The sequence below is a fragment of the Schistocerca gregaria genome, chromosome X (assembly GCF_023897955.1).
Source record: "Schistocerca gregaria isolate iqSchGreg1 chromosome X, iqSchGreg1.2, whole genome shotgun sequence".
NCBI classification, from domain to species: Eukaryota; Metazoa; Arthropoda; class Insecta; order Orthoptera; family Acrididae; genus Schistocerca; species Schistocerca gregaria.
Window position 1 is genome coordinate 806,261,411 of NC_064931.1, and position 18,140 is coordinate 806,279,550.

Here is an 18,140-nt window from a genome sequence, read left to right on the forward strand (position 1 = left end):
GCATTTCCTTAGGACTCTTCCAATGAATCTCAGTCTGGCATCTGCTTTACCTATGATCAACTTTATATGATCATTCCATTTTAAATCAATCGTAATGCGTACTCCCAGATACTTTATGGAATTAACTGCTTCCAGTTGCTGACCTGCTATACTGTAGCTAAATGATATGAGATCTATCTTTCTATGTATTAGCAGCAAATTACACTTGTCTACATTGAGATTCAATTGCCATTCCCTGCACTATGCGTCAATTCACTGCAGATCCTCTGGCATTTCAGTACAATTTTCCATTGTTACAACCTCTCGATACACCACAGCATTATCTGCAAAAAGCCTCAGTGAACTTCCGATGTCACCCACAAGGTCATTTATGTATATTGTGAATAGCAATGGTCCTATGACACTCCCCTGCGGCACACCTGAATTCACTCTTACTTCGGAAGACTTCTCTCCATTGAGAATGACATGCTACCTTCTGCTATCTAGGAATTCTTCAATCCAATCACAAAATTGGTCTGATAGTCCATATTATCTTACGTTGTTCATTAAACGACTGTGGGGAACTGTATCAAACGGCTTGCGGAAGTCAAGGAACACGGCATCTACCTGTGAACCCGTGTCTAAGGCCGTCTGAGTCTCGTGGACGAATAGCGCGAGCTGGGTTTCACACGACCGTCTTTTTCGAAACCCATACTGATTCCTACAGACTAGATTCCTAGTCTCCAGAAAAGTCATTATACTCGAACATAATACGTGTTCCAAAATTCTACAACTGATCGATGTTAGAGATATAGGTCTATAGTTCTGCACATCTGTTCGACATCCCTTCTTGAAAACAGGGATGACCTGTGCCCTTTTCCAATCCTTTGGAACGCTACGCCCTTCTAGAGACCTACGGTACACCGCTGCAAGAAGGGGGGCCAGTGCCATCGCGTACTCTGTGTAAAATCGAACTGGTATCCCATCAGGTCCAGCAGCCTTTCCTCTTTTGAGCGATTTTAATTGTTTCTCTATCCCTCTGTCATCTATTTCGATATCTACCATTTTGTCATCTGTACGACAATCTAGAGAAGGAACTACAGTGGAGTCTTCCTCTGTGAAACAGCTTTGGAAGAGGACAATTAGTATTTCGGCCTTTAGTCTGTCATCCTCTGTTTCGGTACCATTTTGGTCACAGAGTGTCTGGACATTTTTTTTTGATCCACCTACCGCTTTGACATAAGACCAAAATTACTTATGATTTCCTGCCAAGTCAGTACATAGAATTTTACTTTCGAATTCATTGAAAGCCTCTCGCATAGCCCTCCTCACACTACATTTCGCTTCGCGTAATTTTTGTTTGTCTGCAAGGCTTTGGCTAAGTTTATGTTTGCTGTGAAGTTCCCTTTGCTTCCGCAGCTGTTTTCTATTTCGGTTGTTGTATCACAGTGGCTCTTTTCCATCTCTTACGATCTTGCTTGGTACATACTCATCTAACGCCTATTGTACGATTAAAGGGGTACCAAACTCCAAATGTCTATTTGAAAAATAAAAGCGGTAGAATTGGGTTAAGTAATTCTGGAAATTGTGAAATACTAGTAAGAATTTTCATCAGCTTGTCAGCTGTCCTGAACCAACTAATAAATTGGAATTCTCAGAATTTAATGAAAATTTGGAAGAACATTTATCAACAACTATAGAGAAAATGAAGAAATAATTAAAATCCTCAAAAACAGCAATGGTAGTGGAGAAGATTCTATTACAGTTCGACTTTTGAAGCGGTCCTTGCCAAATATAGCAAATGAGCTAAATTTTCTCTATGAAGGAATGTGGAAAACAGAAAAAATCCCGGAGGAATGGACAGTTGCCTTGATACATCAACTCTACAAAAAAGGTATTAAATAGGATGCAAACAACTATAGAGTAATCTCTTTGCTGCCTCTAGTGTATAAACTATCTACCATGATTTTATTAATGATAATAGGAACAACGCTAGACAGTCATTTAGATGAATATGATGGTGGTTTTCAGAAGGGAAGGCCATGCTTAGAACACATATGTAGTGCCAAGTCAGCAATTCGCCACATATTACTCACTTCAGAGCACAGTATAATGATCTTTTGTGTATTTCAAAATGTCTTTTGATTCTATTGACAGGGAAACTAAAGATAAAATAATTCGAGAATTTGGCGTAAAGTCTAAACTGGATAAACTAATCCATGAAACAGTCTGTAAAGTAAATTTTATGAGAGAATTTTCACAGCTCTTCAAAATAAAAACATGTGTACAACAAGGTGACAACCTATCCCCAATTCTGTTTAATAGTGTGTTACAGAAAACAGTGAGAATTTGGAATGAAAAACGTATTAATAAAGGTAATAAATAGCTTTACAGGTGCTTGACAATGATGCTTACTCGAAATTAGCTAACTGCAAAATTAAATAAACATCATATTACATCCTACTATGGACCATGTTTACATTTATTAAGCATCTGGAGGCTGTGGGCTGTGGAACCGCATAAATACAAATATTTTTTTAAAAAAACTTACTGCAATCAACATTTTACTGATAAGGTCAAGGAGAAGAAGTAAAAACATCAAAATCAACTGGCTTGCATTTATAGAGATTTTGCTATACTTTCAGAAATGTGGCATCTATTATAACATAAATAAATATTCTGTAAGAAATAGACAGCAGAACTGGCTTAAGAATTTCTGCAGAAGAACAAAACTTTTAACAATTGTTAAGGGGGCTTCAAAATCCCTGAAAACAGATATTGACCAAATAGAGAAGATAAAAAAATTCAAATACCTAGGGAAAATAGTCCAAGAAAATGTTCTGGAAAAATCTGCAACAGAGGAAAGTTTGTGTGAAATGGGGAGAGCACATTGTATCGCAAAAACCTCTCCCATAGAAAGTGTCCATCCAAAAATGCAAAGATAAGGCATTACAGCACAATAGTGAAGCTAGAATGCCTACATGTAGGCGAATGCCTGACATGAAACTATAATTTAGATAAATTAGAACTGCTAGAAAGGAGAAGTATAACTAAAATATTAGGACCACAAAATACATCTGATGGTTGGAACTTAATAAGTAATACTGAAACATTCCAAAATTTATAAAATATGTCATATGTAATGAGAGAAAGAAGACCCACGTTTTTTGGATATTTATTTCGAATACTAGACAGTACATTGACTAATACGATTTTCAAATATTTGTGAGGTAAGAAGGCCACAACCAGCTAGGTCAACAAAGTAAAAAATGGTTTAGAAAGAAACAGTATAAAAACAGAAGATATAAACAACAGAGAAGCCTTCTTGGAGAAACTGAAATTGGAAGGATTCCAAGGCAACTTGTGTGTCAGTGACAATCAGATAATGATGAGGACAACACAACATCCAGTCCAAGAGCGGAGAAAATCTCCAATCCAGCCAGGAATTGAACCCGGGCCTGGTGCTATAGTACCATGCAGCTAAGCAGGTGGACAAGGACCATAGTACATACAGACACAGCGCTATAAAAATGACCTTACAAAATAGTTACAAAAATTGAAACGGAAAAAATAAAGGCAACAATTGATTAACACCTCCCCGAAAGCCAAATGAGATTCAGGAAAGGAAGATCAAATGTGACCGCAATAGTGCTCCTGCTGAAGACCATATGGTGAGCCTTTTAAGAGAAAACTTGAGAGGCGCCCACATGCCTTGCTCATACTTTGACATCAAGCAGTCAGGCCTGGAAGATGGGTGGTCTGCCAAGTGAGTGGATTTATTCTTATTTCTCGAGTAACATCAATGACTGATTATGAGGCCTAGTACCCACAATTAAGCTACAAATTATTCTCCTGTTTGAATATTACACAACGGAAACGGATAACGCATTATTAGGAATTTACACAACTCTGATTGTTCACTACACTCTGGCAATAGCACATTTTCTTTCTTACTCAACGGCTTTGATAAACAAGTGGTAATCACACTGAATATGAATGGCGCACGCATTATAAATTCTGGATATCATGACTACACACTAATCAAAGAAAAAGGCAACCAATCTTTTTCTTTTCACTATTTTTTTATTCTGATAAATTCTGTTATGATTCAAAGATAGCCTAATCACACCATTACATTTTATACAACAATTACACATGAGAAACTACGCCCAGTGGGCATGGCTTTACATTTGTGATAATCTTATGGTCTCGTCATTATCTAACGCTACAGTGCACTTTCTGTATAGGATGGTGGATCTTTTGCTGTATCTCACACTTCGTCTCTCACACCTATCGTCACGAAAATTTACTCCAGACGGAGCGGTACAAAAAGGAACATGCATAACCCACTGCCTCTGAACCTATCTTGCTATTCCCCACGCAAAACACACATACTTAAATTACATGAAATACATCAGACTGGCAACACAGAATACATCACATAGAATATTCACAACGTTAGAATCACTTCACTTTCAGCTTTCCCACTTCAATTAGTATTCATCCCAGTTTCACACGACACTGCCCCACTTCGTAACTTTTCTTTCCTACTACGAACTCTGCAATGCAAGCCAAGTGGCGTTGCTGGATAGACGGCTGACTCACCTTGCTTATCTCTCAGAGTATTAGAGTTTGAATCTAGCGTCACACGGAAACATAACACCCAAAATAATATTAAGATCATACTTGTCACACATGCGAGTCCTCAACTGATACCTTGGACGAGTACTTCTCTTTATCCTTTGTCTCATACACAGATTGAGACTCACGCAGTAATCACCACGTGGAAGTGCTCGTCTCTAATATCAACTCCTGCACACGACATTTCTTAAATATTTCCAATTTATAGTACACACACCAGTAATTCAGCTTAACTTTAGCACTCGGAAGTATTTCAGCTTAGTACTAGCACTCACAAGTATTTGAACTTAGTACTAGCACTTGCAAGTAATTCAGCTTATTGCTACATGTGGTTTCATTGTGACCGTTGGTCACTTCCGAAGATTACTACAATCCCCTTAATATTACCTGTCTGTCATTTGATCCCCCCCCCCCCAAAAAGTTCCTGAAATAGAGAAATAATTATTCCAAACTACTCTTAAGTATTTCACATGCATTCCACGCTCTCCCCTCTTTTGTCTTTATGGAGCACACCTAAGACAGGTCTTACCAACACAAGATCCAACTCCAGAGTGCTGAAACATGGCCATTCTTCAGGTAATGTCGCACCTCCACCAAGGTGGGGGAGCACCATGTTACTGTATTGGTCAGCCACATTTCAGGTGCTCAAAGCTCAGGTAAATTTCATCTCTTTGGTTCCACCAAGGTGACCAAAAGACTGTCTCAAAGATGATCATATATTGCACATTCACTATCTATGGTTTGCAGACGACCATACATTCATTCATTTCACAGATCTCACCAAATTGGATGTAGGGATTTATTTTGTGGGAGTGCACATGTGATCAGTTAAATAAATAAATTGTCCGTCTTGGCTACACTCGTATCCAGCTTAGGTGTATTAAGTGAAATTGAGTTGTTATTACAAAAAATGTTGTTCTGACAAGAATAACGAAGAATGTTGTTCCTATTTTCAATGTCAGGCGGTACTGTACCCTTTCAAAGTATTGTGTGATATTTATAGACTTCACAAGAGCCTTTGACTTTACAAACAGTAAGACTGGAACACAAAACTAGACGAAGTCCTAAGCGACAAAACGTATAGACACAAATCATAAGTTCTATATTCTAATTGGACCAAATAAGGATATCAGAAAAACCAAATAAGGATCTTAGCCACTTCTCCAAACAACTACTGATCATGTCCTAAAGAATGTCCACTCTCCGTTCAATGCAAACAGATTGACATTAAATGCAGGTGAAACAAATTATATGGAGTTTGGGAAAATAAGGCAAAATGTGAATCTTTATTTCATGTTTGGCGAAAAATGCATAGGCAGAGTGACATCTACAATGTTTCTGGGAATTCATTATGACGAAAACTTAAATTTTAAGGATCATGTAACGAAACTTTTATCGAAATTTAATTCAGCCTGTTTTGCTCTTAGAATTATTACAAATGTTTGAGCTCAGAGGGTGCCAGGATGGCATAGTATTGATATTTACAGTTTCTTGTAATATACAGAATAATATTTTGAGGTTCCACCACTTGCCACCTAAAACAAATTTTACTGTGGCAGAAGAGAACACTACGGAGAGTAACACACAGTTATCCACAGAGACACTGCAAACATATATTCATCAAATTTAAAATGCGAGCACACAGAAGTGTCACAACACGATGTGGCAGGGATTCGACTAATGTCTGAAGTAGTGCTGGAGGGACCTGATGCCATGAATCCTGCAGGGCTGTCCATAAATCCGTAAAAGTAGGAAGGGGTGGATATCTCCTCTGAACAACATGTTGCAAGACATCGCAGATATGTTAAATAATGTTCGTGTCTGGGGAGTTTGGTGGCCAGAGCAAGTGTTTAAACTCAGAAGAGTGTACCTAGAGCTACTCTATAGCATTTGCGGACATGTGGCGTCACATTGTCCTGCTGGAATTGTACAAATCCACCAGAATGCGCAATGGACATGATTGGCTGCAGGTGATTAGACAGGATGCTTGCATATGTGTCACCTGTCAGAGTCGTATCTAGACATATCAGGGGTCCCATATCACTCAAACTGCACATACCCCACACCATTACAGAGCCTCCACGAGATTGAACAGTCCCTGCTGACATGCAAGGTTCATGGATTCATGAGGTTTTCTCCATACCTGTAATCCCTCATCAATTCGATGCAATTTGCAATGAGAATCATCCGATCAGGCAGCATGTTTCCAGTCATCAATAGTCCAATGTTGGTGTTGATGGACCTAGGCGAGTCGTAGAGCTTTGTGTTTTGCAGTCATCAAGTGGGCCTTTGGCTCTGGAAGCCCATATCGATGATGTTTCATTGAATGATTCACACACATACTTGTTGATAGCCCAGCATTGAAATCTGCAGCAATTTGCAGAAGGGTTGCACTTTTGTCACATTGAACGATTCTCTTCAGTCGAATTGGTCTCGTTCTTGCAAGATCTTTTTCTGACTGCAGTGATGTCGGAGATATGATATTTTACCATATTCCTGATATTCACAGCATACTCTAAAGTGGTCGTATGTGGAAACCCCTACTTCATCGCTACCTCGGAGACACTGTGTCCCATCATTCATGCGCCGACTATAGCACCACATACAAACCCAATTTAATATTGATAAACTGTTATTTTAGCAGCAGTAACCTATCTAACAACTGTGCCAGATGCTTGTTGTTTTATACAGGCGTTGCTGAGTGCAGCGCCATATTCTGTCTGTCTATATACCTATGTATCTCTGTATTTGAATACACTTGCATTACTTGTTTCTTTGATGATTATATATATATATATATATATATATATATATATATATATATATATATATATATATATATATATATATAACCCTATATATAATAACCCTATATATATAACCCTATATATATATATATATGTGTGTGTGTGTGTGTCTGTGTGTGTATTTATAGATATATACACAAATGTGTTTCATATGTCAGTACCCACATTGCAGATTTTCGAACAAATGCTGACTTCCATAGCTACAGTACCCGAAATAGCACAGCACTCTATATCAGCTACAAAAAGAACAAACACTCAAAGAAATGTGATCCATGTTGGTATAAATCTTTATTACAGACTGCCAGTCAACGTCAGAATGCTAGAAGATAAAAACAAATGTAATGCATAATTTAAAAAAATGTACTAGAACGATGCTTTTACACAGTAAATGACTATGTAGGTCAATAAACATTTTCTGGTAATACTTAGATTAAGGCAAAACTGGAAATACTGTATTTCACCCCTTAACTTATTGTTATATTTTCATATCTAATGGACAGCTGTAGTGTGACGCAAAATCTCTACTTAATTACTCTAGTATAAGGACTTGCTGTCCAGAAAGGACAAAAGTAAAGCCCTGTGAAAAACAGACTTTGCAGTAGTAATACCACAAGCATAAATGTACTAGTAAATAACGTTATACTTCTATGTATTTGAGGATAATCTACATCTACATCTACATCTACATTTATACTCCGCAGGTCACCCAACTGTGTGTGGCGGAGGGCACTTTACATGCCACTGTCATTACCTCCCTTTTCTGTTCCAGTTGCGTATGGTTTGCGGAAAGAACGACTGTCTGAAAGCCTCCGTGCGCGCTCGAATCTCTCTAATTTTACATTCGTGATCTCCTCAGGAGGTATAAGTAGGGAGAAGTAATATATTCGATACCTCATCCAGAAACGCACCCTCTCGAAACCTGGCGAGCAAGCTACATCGTGATGCAGAGCGGCTCTCTTGCAGAGTCTGCCAATTGAGTTTGCTAAACATCTCCGTAACGCTATCATGGTTACCAAATAACCCTGTGACGAAACGCGCCGCTCTTCTTTGGATCTTCTTCTATCTCCACCATCAACCTGATCTGGTACGGATCCCACACTGATGAGCAATACTCAAGTATAGGTAGAACAAGTGTTTTGTAAGCCACCTCCTTTGTTGGTGGACTACATTTTCTAAGGACTCTCCCAATGATTCTCAACTTGGTACCTGACTTACCAACAATTAATTTTATATGATCATTCCACTTCAAATCGTTCTGCACGCATACTCCCAGATGTTTTACAGAAGTAACTGCTACCAGTGTTTGTTCCACAATCTATAATCATACAATAAAGGGTCCTTCTTTCTATGTATTCGCAATACATTACATTTGTCTATGTTAAGGGTCAGTTGCCACTCCCTGCACCAAGTGCCTATCCGCTGCAGATCTTCCTGCATTTCGCTACAATTTTCTAATGCTGCAACTTCTCTGTATACTACAGCATCGTCCGCAAAAAGTCGCATGGAACTTCCGACACTATGTACTAAGTCATTTATATATATAGTGAAAAGCAATGGTCCCATAACACTCCCCTGTGGTACGCCAGAGGTTACTTAACGTCTGTAGACGTCTCTCCATTGATAGCAACATGCTGTGTTCTGTTTGCTAGAAACTCTTCAATCCAGCCACACAGCTGGTCTGATATTCCGTAGGCTCTTACTTTATCAGGCGACAGTGCGGAACTGTACCGAACGCCTTCCGGAAGTCAAGGAAAATAGCATCTACCTGGGAGCCTGTATCTAATATTTTCTGGGTCTCATGAACAAATAAAGCGAGTTGGGTCTCACACGATCGCTGTTTCCGGAATCCATGTTGATTCCTACAGAGTAGATTCTGGGTTTCCAAAAACGACATGATAGTCGCGCAAAAAACATGTTCTAAAATTCTACAACAGAACGACGTCAGAGATATAGGTCTATAGTTTTGCGCATCTGCTCGACGACCCTGTGCTCTTTTCCAATCATTTGGAACCTTTCGTTCCTCTAGAGACTTGCGGCACACGGCTGTTAGAAGGGGGGCAAGGTCTTTCGCGTACTGTGTGTAGAAACGAATTAGAATCCCGTCAGGTCCAGTGGACTTTCCTCTGTTGAGTGATTTCAGTTGCGTTGCCATTTTTCGTTTGTGTGAGGATTTAGAGAAGGAACTGCAGTGCGGTCTTCCTCTGTGAAACAGCTTTGGAAAAAGATGTTTAGTATTTCAGCTTTATGTGTGTCATCCTCTGTTTCAATCCCATCATCATCCCGGAGTATCTGGATTTGCTGTTTCGAGCCACTTACTGATTTAACGCAAAACCAGAACTTCCTAGGATTTTCTGTCAAGTCGGTAAATAGAATTTTACTTTCTAATTCACTGAACGTTTCACGCATAGCCCTCCTTACGCCAACTTTGACATCGTTTAGGTTTTGTTTGTCTGAGAGGTTTTGACTGCGTTTAAACTTGGAGTGAAGCTCTCTTTGCTTTCACATTAGTTTCCTAACTTTGTTGTTGAACCACGGTGGGTTTTTCCCGTCCCTCACAGTTTTACTCGGCACGTACCTGTCTGAAACGCATTTTACAGTTGCCTTAAACTGTTTCCATAAACACTCAGCATTGTCAGTGTCGGAACGGAAATTTTCGTTTTGATCTGTTAGATAGTCTGAAATCTGCCTTCTGTTACTCTCGCTAAACAGATAAACCTTCCTCCCTTTTTTTATATTCCTATTAAGTTCCATATTCAGGGATGCTGCATCAGCCTTATGATCACTGATTCCCTGTTTTGCACTTACAGAGTCGAAAAGTTGGGGTCTGTTTGTTATCAGTAGGTCCAAGATGTTATCTCCACGAGTCGGTTCTCTGTTTAATTGCTCGAGGTAATTTTCGGATGTACACTTAATATAATGTCACTTGATGCTCTGTCCCTACCACCCGTCCTAAACATCTGAGTGTCCCAGTCTATATCTGGTAAATTGAAATCTCCACCTAAGACTATAATGTGCTGATAAAATTTATGTGAAATGTATTCCAAATTTTCTCTCAGTTGTTCTGCCACTAATGCTGCTGAGTCGGAAGGTCGGTAAAAGGAGTCAATTATTAACCTAGCTCGGTTGTTGAGTGTAACCTCCACCCATAATATTTCACAGGAACTATCCACTTCTACTTCACTACAGGATAAACTACTACTAACAGCGACAAACACGCCACCACCGGTTGCATGCAATCTATCCTTTCTAAACACCGTCTGTGCCTTTGTAAAAATTTCGGCTGAATTTATCTCTGGCTTCAGCCAGCTTTCTGTACCTATAACGATTTCAGCTTCGGTGCTTTCTATCAGCGCTTGAAGTTCCAGTACTTTACCAATGCAGCTTCGATAGTTTACAATTACAATACCGATTGCTGCTTGGTCCCCGCATGTCCTGACTTTGCCCCGCACCCTTTGAGGCTGTTGCCCTTTCTGTACTTCCCCGAGGCCATGTAACCTAAAAAAAAACGCCCAGTCCACGCCACACAACCCCTGCTACCCGTGTAGCCGCTTGCTGCGTGTAGTGGACTGCTGACCTATCCATCGGAACCCGAAACCCCCTTGCCCGCATCTCGTGGTCGTGCGGTAGCGTTCTCGCTTCCCACGCCCGGGTTCCCGGGTTCGATTCCCGGCGGGGTCAGGGATTTTCTCTGCCTCGTGATGGCTGGGTGTTGTGTGTTGTCCTTAGGTTAGTTAGGTTTAAGTAGTTCTAAGTTCTAGGGGACTGATGACCATAGATGTTACGTCCCATAGTGCTCAGAGCCATTTTTGAACCCGAAACCCCACCACCCTATGGCGCAAGTCGAGGAATCTGCAGCCCACACGGTCGCAGAACCGTCTCAGCCTCTGATTCAGACCCTCCACTCGGCTCTGTACCAAATGTCCGCAGTCAGTCCTGTCGACGATGCTGCAGATGGTGAGCTCTGCTTTCATCGCGCTAGCGAGACTGGCAGTCTTGATCAAATCAGATAGCCGCCGGAAGCCAGAGAGGATTTCCTCCGATCCATAGCGACACACATCATTGGTGCCGACATGAGCGACCACCTGCAGATGGGTGCACCCTGTACCCCTCATGGCATCCGGAAGGACCCTTTCCACATCTGGAATGACTCCCCCCGGTACGCACAGGGGGTGCGCATTGGTTTTCTTCCCCTCTCTTGCTGTGTTGTTCTATGCGACTATTGTTGTGTGACCTTTTCTTATTTTGTATGTATTTTTTAAATTTACATATTTGAATTCCCTCAAATTTTACATTTACATTTGGACAACATGCATACAATATTTATTGTTTATGGAGGGATAAATGAAACAAGCATATAATCTGACTGTCCTTCAAACAAATTATAACAAGAGTTATGAGAATTAGTAGTGCTGATGTTGGCAACATCTCTATAGACGTATCGAGATTGTAAATAAGTTGTGTAGCTGCTTTCAGTTATGCTATTAGACTACAGAATAGAAAAAGTAATTGAGGACTATTTAAGCTATTAGACTATAAAGTAAAAAAAGGAATTGAGGACTAATAAAAGGAAAACGAATTGTATTAGCATAATGAAAATATGTATACAACCGACTTGACGTCAGTGAAGAATGTAATATATTTTGTAAAGTAATTTAAAGTTCCTAAGAAAAGCGTTTCAAAACAAGTTTAATAAATTAAAATTTTCATTTATTTTAAATTCATTTTTACACGTATTCGAAGGAACACGGATATTAACTGCAACTGTTGCCAAATATAGTTTCTATGGCAAAACCACTCGACACAGTGTCGTTCGTCATTGGTGAACAAATCGCTCGTGTTTGTGGGTGTCCAGGCGAGTGGCGGATTGCAGTGATCCGTCGCCCGCGTATCGGTGTATGGATACTGCAACGGTAATATTCCGTCTTCAAAGCATTGCTACTTCTGTTTACTTGGCCTGTGCGAAATTGGCTACAGTTGTATGGTGGAGAGACCGAAAACCAATAAAGAACCAATATAAAAAATAAAACAGATGATATTCATGTACACACAATTGTCTCTGGTTAGCGTCTCGAGATGTCGATTCGCTTTTAGTCATTAAAGGGCGCGTAATTTTTGTTGTTTAATTTATAGCTTCAAACATATTTGTATTAGTTTGGAGTTGATAATACATTAGCGCAAACATTTGCGTCGTAGTCCAAAGGTTACGTTGAGGAGCATTTTATTCATGGATTCTTTCTATGTACAGATTCATATGTGTTTAGCGAACAAAGTCTGAAGTTCAGATTCAGTTTCTCCCAGGCGCATTCCGACGGTAGTGTACTATTACTGTCTGCGGTTGACGTAGCGTGTCGTCTGCTACCTAATCGCTACGGTAACTTCGGAAAAATCAACGTAATTGGTCTATAGTATGAAAGGTATTGTCATTATACTGATATCCAATTCTGACCTGTGAACACTATTAATCAACGTAAGATACTTCAATCTCCGGCGCTATTATCAGAGCGTAAGCTGAATTTTTAAGTTAAAGTTATCGTTAGAGAGGTTCCTTGTATAAATTATTGGAAAAATAAGAGTGTTTGTATCTTCTGGAAATAATAATTTTGCCGCCCACTGCCGACTCGCCGAAAGGTTTCCTTCCAGTGTTTAACGTGTTTAGTATCCGTTGTTTCCACAGTGAGCGACGTGCAATGGTAATTTGGGACCGCATGCTAAACATATTCATAGTAGCGTTAGTAAATTTGAATTCAGAGGTATATATGGATATACATAAGAAAACAAATATTTGGTTTTCGTATAGGCTAATATCTTATCGGCTGTAGAGAAATCTCTTGCCTTGTTGACATTAGTTGTATCAAACTGAGTGCAATGCGTTGCCTTTTATTATAAAGTAGTAGAGGAATAGAAGTGTGTTTCTTATTGCTGGGAACTCGCATATGTGGAAACTCAGTTTTTTTTAAAAAAAAATATTTGTTTATTGTTGACCTTTCGGTAAAAATATTGTTCAAAATGTAATTACCATCGTTCTGTTTTGTGTGTGTTGTTTTATAAAGGATAATACAGTTTTATTTTCAGGTCGTTTCTCATTTTTGTTTATCTTCTTTCTTTTGTTTTCAGGCATTGAACTCATTCTGTAATTAAAATGGCACAAAAACAACTTTATGTCAGATGCAAGGTAAGGAAACCCATGCTCTAAAACTTACAACACCCATAGATTCTATTGCATGCAGCGAAAAATTCGCAATATGTTATTAACGTATAGTTTGTTTTGTTAGTTTTGTGTCTCTGTGTGTGCATAAAAAGCTTAAATTTTGTAAGTTACCAGATATATGTGCACAAGGCATGTATGCAAATATCTTGCTTCTAAGTAAAAATATTTTCGTACACTACACAATATCTTCCTTATTGTTTCAGCTGAAAATTCCACCAGCACCACACCGAGTAAACGTGAGGTTCAAAAGGTATGAATATTACTTCATTTGATGTGTGCTTGGTGATACTTTACATTGCATGTCAAATATGATGTTGCCTACTTTTCTTCCTATTTGTCTCCTCTTCAGCTGTGTGTGTCTCCTTTTGCCAGCTACTTAGTGCACAGAAATTTTCTTATGGCAAATATTTTGCATTTCTAAAGTGACTTTAAATTGCTCCAGCTATAGTCACCTTGACAGGAGATAGTGTCAGCTAATAAAAAATTGTTGTTGCTGGGAATACTTTGGTAGGTAGATGTTGTAGCCAGTTATATTAACTATGATACGCTCATTCAAAAATTAAAATATAATGGAATAGTTGACACATCATGCTTGTGGTTCCGTCTGCATGATGGAAAACATCATGCACTTCCTCTACATCCATCACATAGCAGTAGGGAGACTGTATGGTATGAAATGAGTCAAACTGAACCATGGGATGATAAGTGTGAGAATAAAAACTATTGCTAGTAGTGTTACTAGAAAGGAAACTACTGCAATATTTTGAATGTATCAGCAGATTTATTGTTGTTAAATTATGACTATACTCAGAGCATACAGTTACATATTCTTCAGAGAATGCTGGAAACTATAGCTGTCACTAACTGATTCAAACAGTGAATGCAATAAATTGGTTTGTCTCTCTTCTATTTTGTTGAAGTATTGTAAAGGAAAGTAGATTCAGTAAAAGAAGTGATCTGTCAAAACAGGCAGCTCAAATTTTTATTTAAAAGGAACACATACAGATCCAATACTTACTTTCTTTCTTTCAAACCATTGTGTAGAACTGTAAACCACATTTGTGAAAATCAGTTTTCAGCAGAATTTTGGAACACATTTTGTGTGTGAATATGAGAACTTCAGTGAAGTGAATCAGCTTGTCTGTTGAAGCTAATGTTGCTTTCAGAAGTGACAATCATTTGAATTGCTGCAAGACTTTTTCCCTTTTTCAGATACGGAATTGTGCATATAGTGTTGGTCAGGATGTCGTACGTCTTAACCTTTTTAAGGCTTCTTATACACTACCTTATGATAGTTTTTCAGTACAGTTTTCAGTTGATTAGGTGCTGCTGCTGAGTTGAGAATATTTTGTCATGCAGAACCGAGGGTTAATATTGTGAATGAGCATGCCTGGTGGAAATTTTGAACAAGAGTGGTTCAGGGAAGTGTTATGCAACTGATACTGTTCATCATTGTCTAATTCATTAGCATTTATACGAAGGAAAAAAAAAAAAGAGTAGTAACCTCACAGACTTGTGGGCAAACATGAGCTGTCAGCATTTAGAGAATGTCTCTCCATGAAGCACACCTTTTTTGTAGTGTCACCTTCCTGCCCCAAGTAGTATGTTAAGGAATTGAGGAATTCTGTGCTGCATTTGTTCTGACTAAACAAGCTTGTGAAAAACTGCATAGTTCCAAGAACCGATAATCAGAATTTTTTTATGGGACATCTTTCGTGAATAAATTGAACTGTCAAATTTACATGGTGAACAAATACTCATTACAAAAGGTGTTTATGATCCCATGATGCTTTTATTTTGTCAGTATCACATTAACACACTGTGTTCAGTTTACTAGGAAGTCCTTAGTCTAACTGCAAATTATGTTGTTATGTAAGAGTGTGAAGATGCATTATTAAAGGCTTTCAGAAGTTAAGAAAGAAGACATTAACCTGAGACCATTGACCATAGCTTTCTGGATTTTGCAGATGAGAGGAAGCTTCATTTCACAGATTAGGTTCAATTAGAATTGATTTGATTCCTTGTGAGATGTTTGGAGTCCAGAAAAGTAAACATAAAAGAGCACATATGTTCCATAATTCTACACGAAATTGTTGTTAGTGAGCTATGGTTGTAGTTAAGACACATTTGTCTTTCGACTTTTAGATTGCAACAAACTGACTTTTTCCAGTCATACGGGACACATTTGTTTCAGTGAACTATTTTAAACATTGCTGTAGATTAACCCACTGTGCTTAAACTGGTGCTGCTTTAAAGACACCAAAGTAATTGGTACTGTTCATCTGTCTTCTTCCTAACATTTAATTTGTAGCTGAGCATGAATCCTGTATAGCTGCCTTTTCTGTATTGAGTGGCTTCAAGCCATCCTTTCTTTTAACTTATTGATTCATACTTCTCAGGACAGTTACAGTTTCCAATTTGTGAGGTATTGAAAATAACTAAGTAGTTTAGCTTTTAGTGAATGAGCATAAAGATATCTGTATTTAACCCACTGTGCTTAAACTGATGCTGCCTGAAAGACACACAGTAATTGGTACTGTTCATCATTCTTCTTCTATCTGCCTCTCCGAAGCTGATGTCTTTTCTAGTTGAATTTTTCTAATGGCAGAAATGTGGATCCTGAGAGAGAGACCATTTTATTGATCAAATATAATTTATTGCATTTGCGAAACTTTCAAATGTGACAAATTTATTTCAGAAATCTGAGCTACACGGCTCTACTGTAATTCTGATAATTGTCATAGACACAATAAAGTATAAGATAGTCCCCAGACTGTGTTCCATTAAGTGCAATAATCTTTGAGAAAAGAAAAGCTTGTTGTGATTTACTGTTGTAATTAAGTGTAGACTTAAGAGCTAGATCTATACTCTTTATGAATACATAATCACAGTGATTGTACAGTGATGTATTATACAATAGTGTTTCACTATTGAGTTTTGTAGATAATTTGTTTTTTACAATTTCAGGTTTCTGGCCTCAGATACGGAATATCAGTTTCTACAACAGAGTAAAATTCCTACTTATCACTTTCAACCTTCACTACCGAGACTTCCAGTTCCTAAACTTGAAGATACTTGTGCTCGATACTTGGCTGCTCAGCAGCCGTTATTGCTACAGAATGAGTTTGAAATGACAAAAAAGTATGTCAGTGATTTTGCTGCAAAAGAAGGCAAACAACTGCATGAAGAACTAAAAGAAACAGACAATAGAAACAAACATACAAGTTACATATCTGAACCTTGGTCTGATATGTATTTGAAGGACAGAGTTCCGTTGCCCATAAATTACAATCCATTAATTGTATATGTGAATGAAGAAAACAGTGAATACAACACACAAGTTATAAGAGCTTCTAACCTACTTATCTCTTCATTGAGGTAAGATTGAAATTTAATTTTATTTCATTTCTAATATTGGTAGTGATTTTAGGTGGTTGAGTGTAGAGTAAAGGATAAAAGAGCACCAATGGGCAATCAAATTTGAATCACTGCTGTGTTAGAATGCACTTGGGTTGCTTGCTTAGGTGCAGTAGTTCACTCTGATGCATAACCACAGCTTGTCAGACTTTTTACCAGCTGTTTGAGTGAGAGTTACACACAGATTCGGCAAGACATTATCTCTTACAGCATCATGTTGATGTCGGTTGTATAGAGTGATCCACGCATTGAGTAATCGGTGAGTTTTCTATTAGATGTCTGAATGGTGTATCAGAAATGCTGTATTTTGGGGTAAATTACTGTTGCCAAGTGTGGTCAACAAAATGCACGTGGTAGGTCTGCTTCTAACTTCCTTGGATTGTAATAGCATATACCTTAACCATGGGGCAGGTTGAATACCAGATCAGTGCTGGGAACAACAACATATTCACAGCAAGACCATCAACGCAGCCATCTCATTTAGCTAGGGAGTGCAGATATGTGTTTTCCAAACAATTACTTTTGCTAGTTGTGTGCCATAGAGTATAGTATTTAGCATGTGTAGGGACCACACCAGTAGGCAATTGAAATGTCAAAGATTACTTGAACTGACATATCATGGTTCACATCAGTCTATAATGATTGAAAATGGGCACTTCAGGAGACAGATAGTGAACAGTTCCTTGTTGCCAGCAGTTTGATATCCTAATGCTGCCCACAGCTCTTCTTGGATCTGCGAAAGGTTATCAGCTTTTATTAAGTGTGGTTATTTGTGACATTCCATGTCCAGTTGGTAAAAGTTACATAGGACAAATGATACATGATGTACAAGAATGGTGCAACAAACACTAGTTGGACACCCATCTTCTACAGCCCTGCAAATCTGTAGTGGCAGAGCATCGTATTTCCACTTACCATTTCATGGATTGTGTATAAGTCAAGATACTGGCTATAGCCTCATCGTATCCTGATTTTCTAGTCAAAGAATCTGTGGAATTGCAACTAATATAAAATCTTCTCAACCAAGACAAATGTTTCCAGCTCTACAAATCGTGGAAACCACTCATTTCACACCTGTGCTCTCTGGG

At 38.6% G+C, this 18,140-nt stretch overlaps 1 protein-coding gene across 4 annotated transcripts in view; it reads left to right on the forward strand.

The window, feature by feature from the left end:
• The first annotated feature begins 12,227 nt into the window (after window positions 1-12,227).
• The window catches only part of LOC126298014 (carnitine O-palmitoyltransferase 2, mitochondrial), a 156,186-nt gene continuing 150,273 nt past the window's right edge, over window positions 12,228-18,140 (forward strand). Inside the window, exons 1-4 of one of the 4 annotated variants that reach the window (XM_049989336.1) lie at window positions 12,228-12,337; window positions 13,542-13,599; window positions 13,839-13,885; window positions 16,603-17,013. In XM_049989336.1, coding sequence (XP_049845293.1) covers window positions 13,567-13,599; window positions 13,839-13,885; window positions 16,603-17,013 — 491 coding nt within the window. In that variant the 5' untranslated portion in view covers window positions 12,228-12,337; window positions 13,542-13,566. Of the gene's footprint in view, window positions 12,338-12,475; window positions 13,118-13,541; window positions 13,600-13,838; window positions 13,886-16,602; window positions 17,014-18,140 lie in introns of those variants that run through there. The other 3 variants (XM_049989334.1, XM_049989337.1, XM_049989335.1) reach the window with 3 other exon arrangements.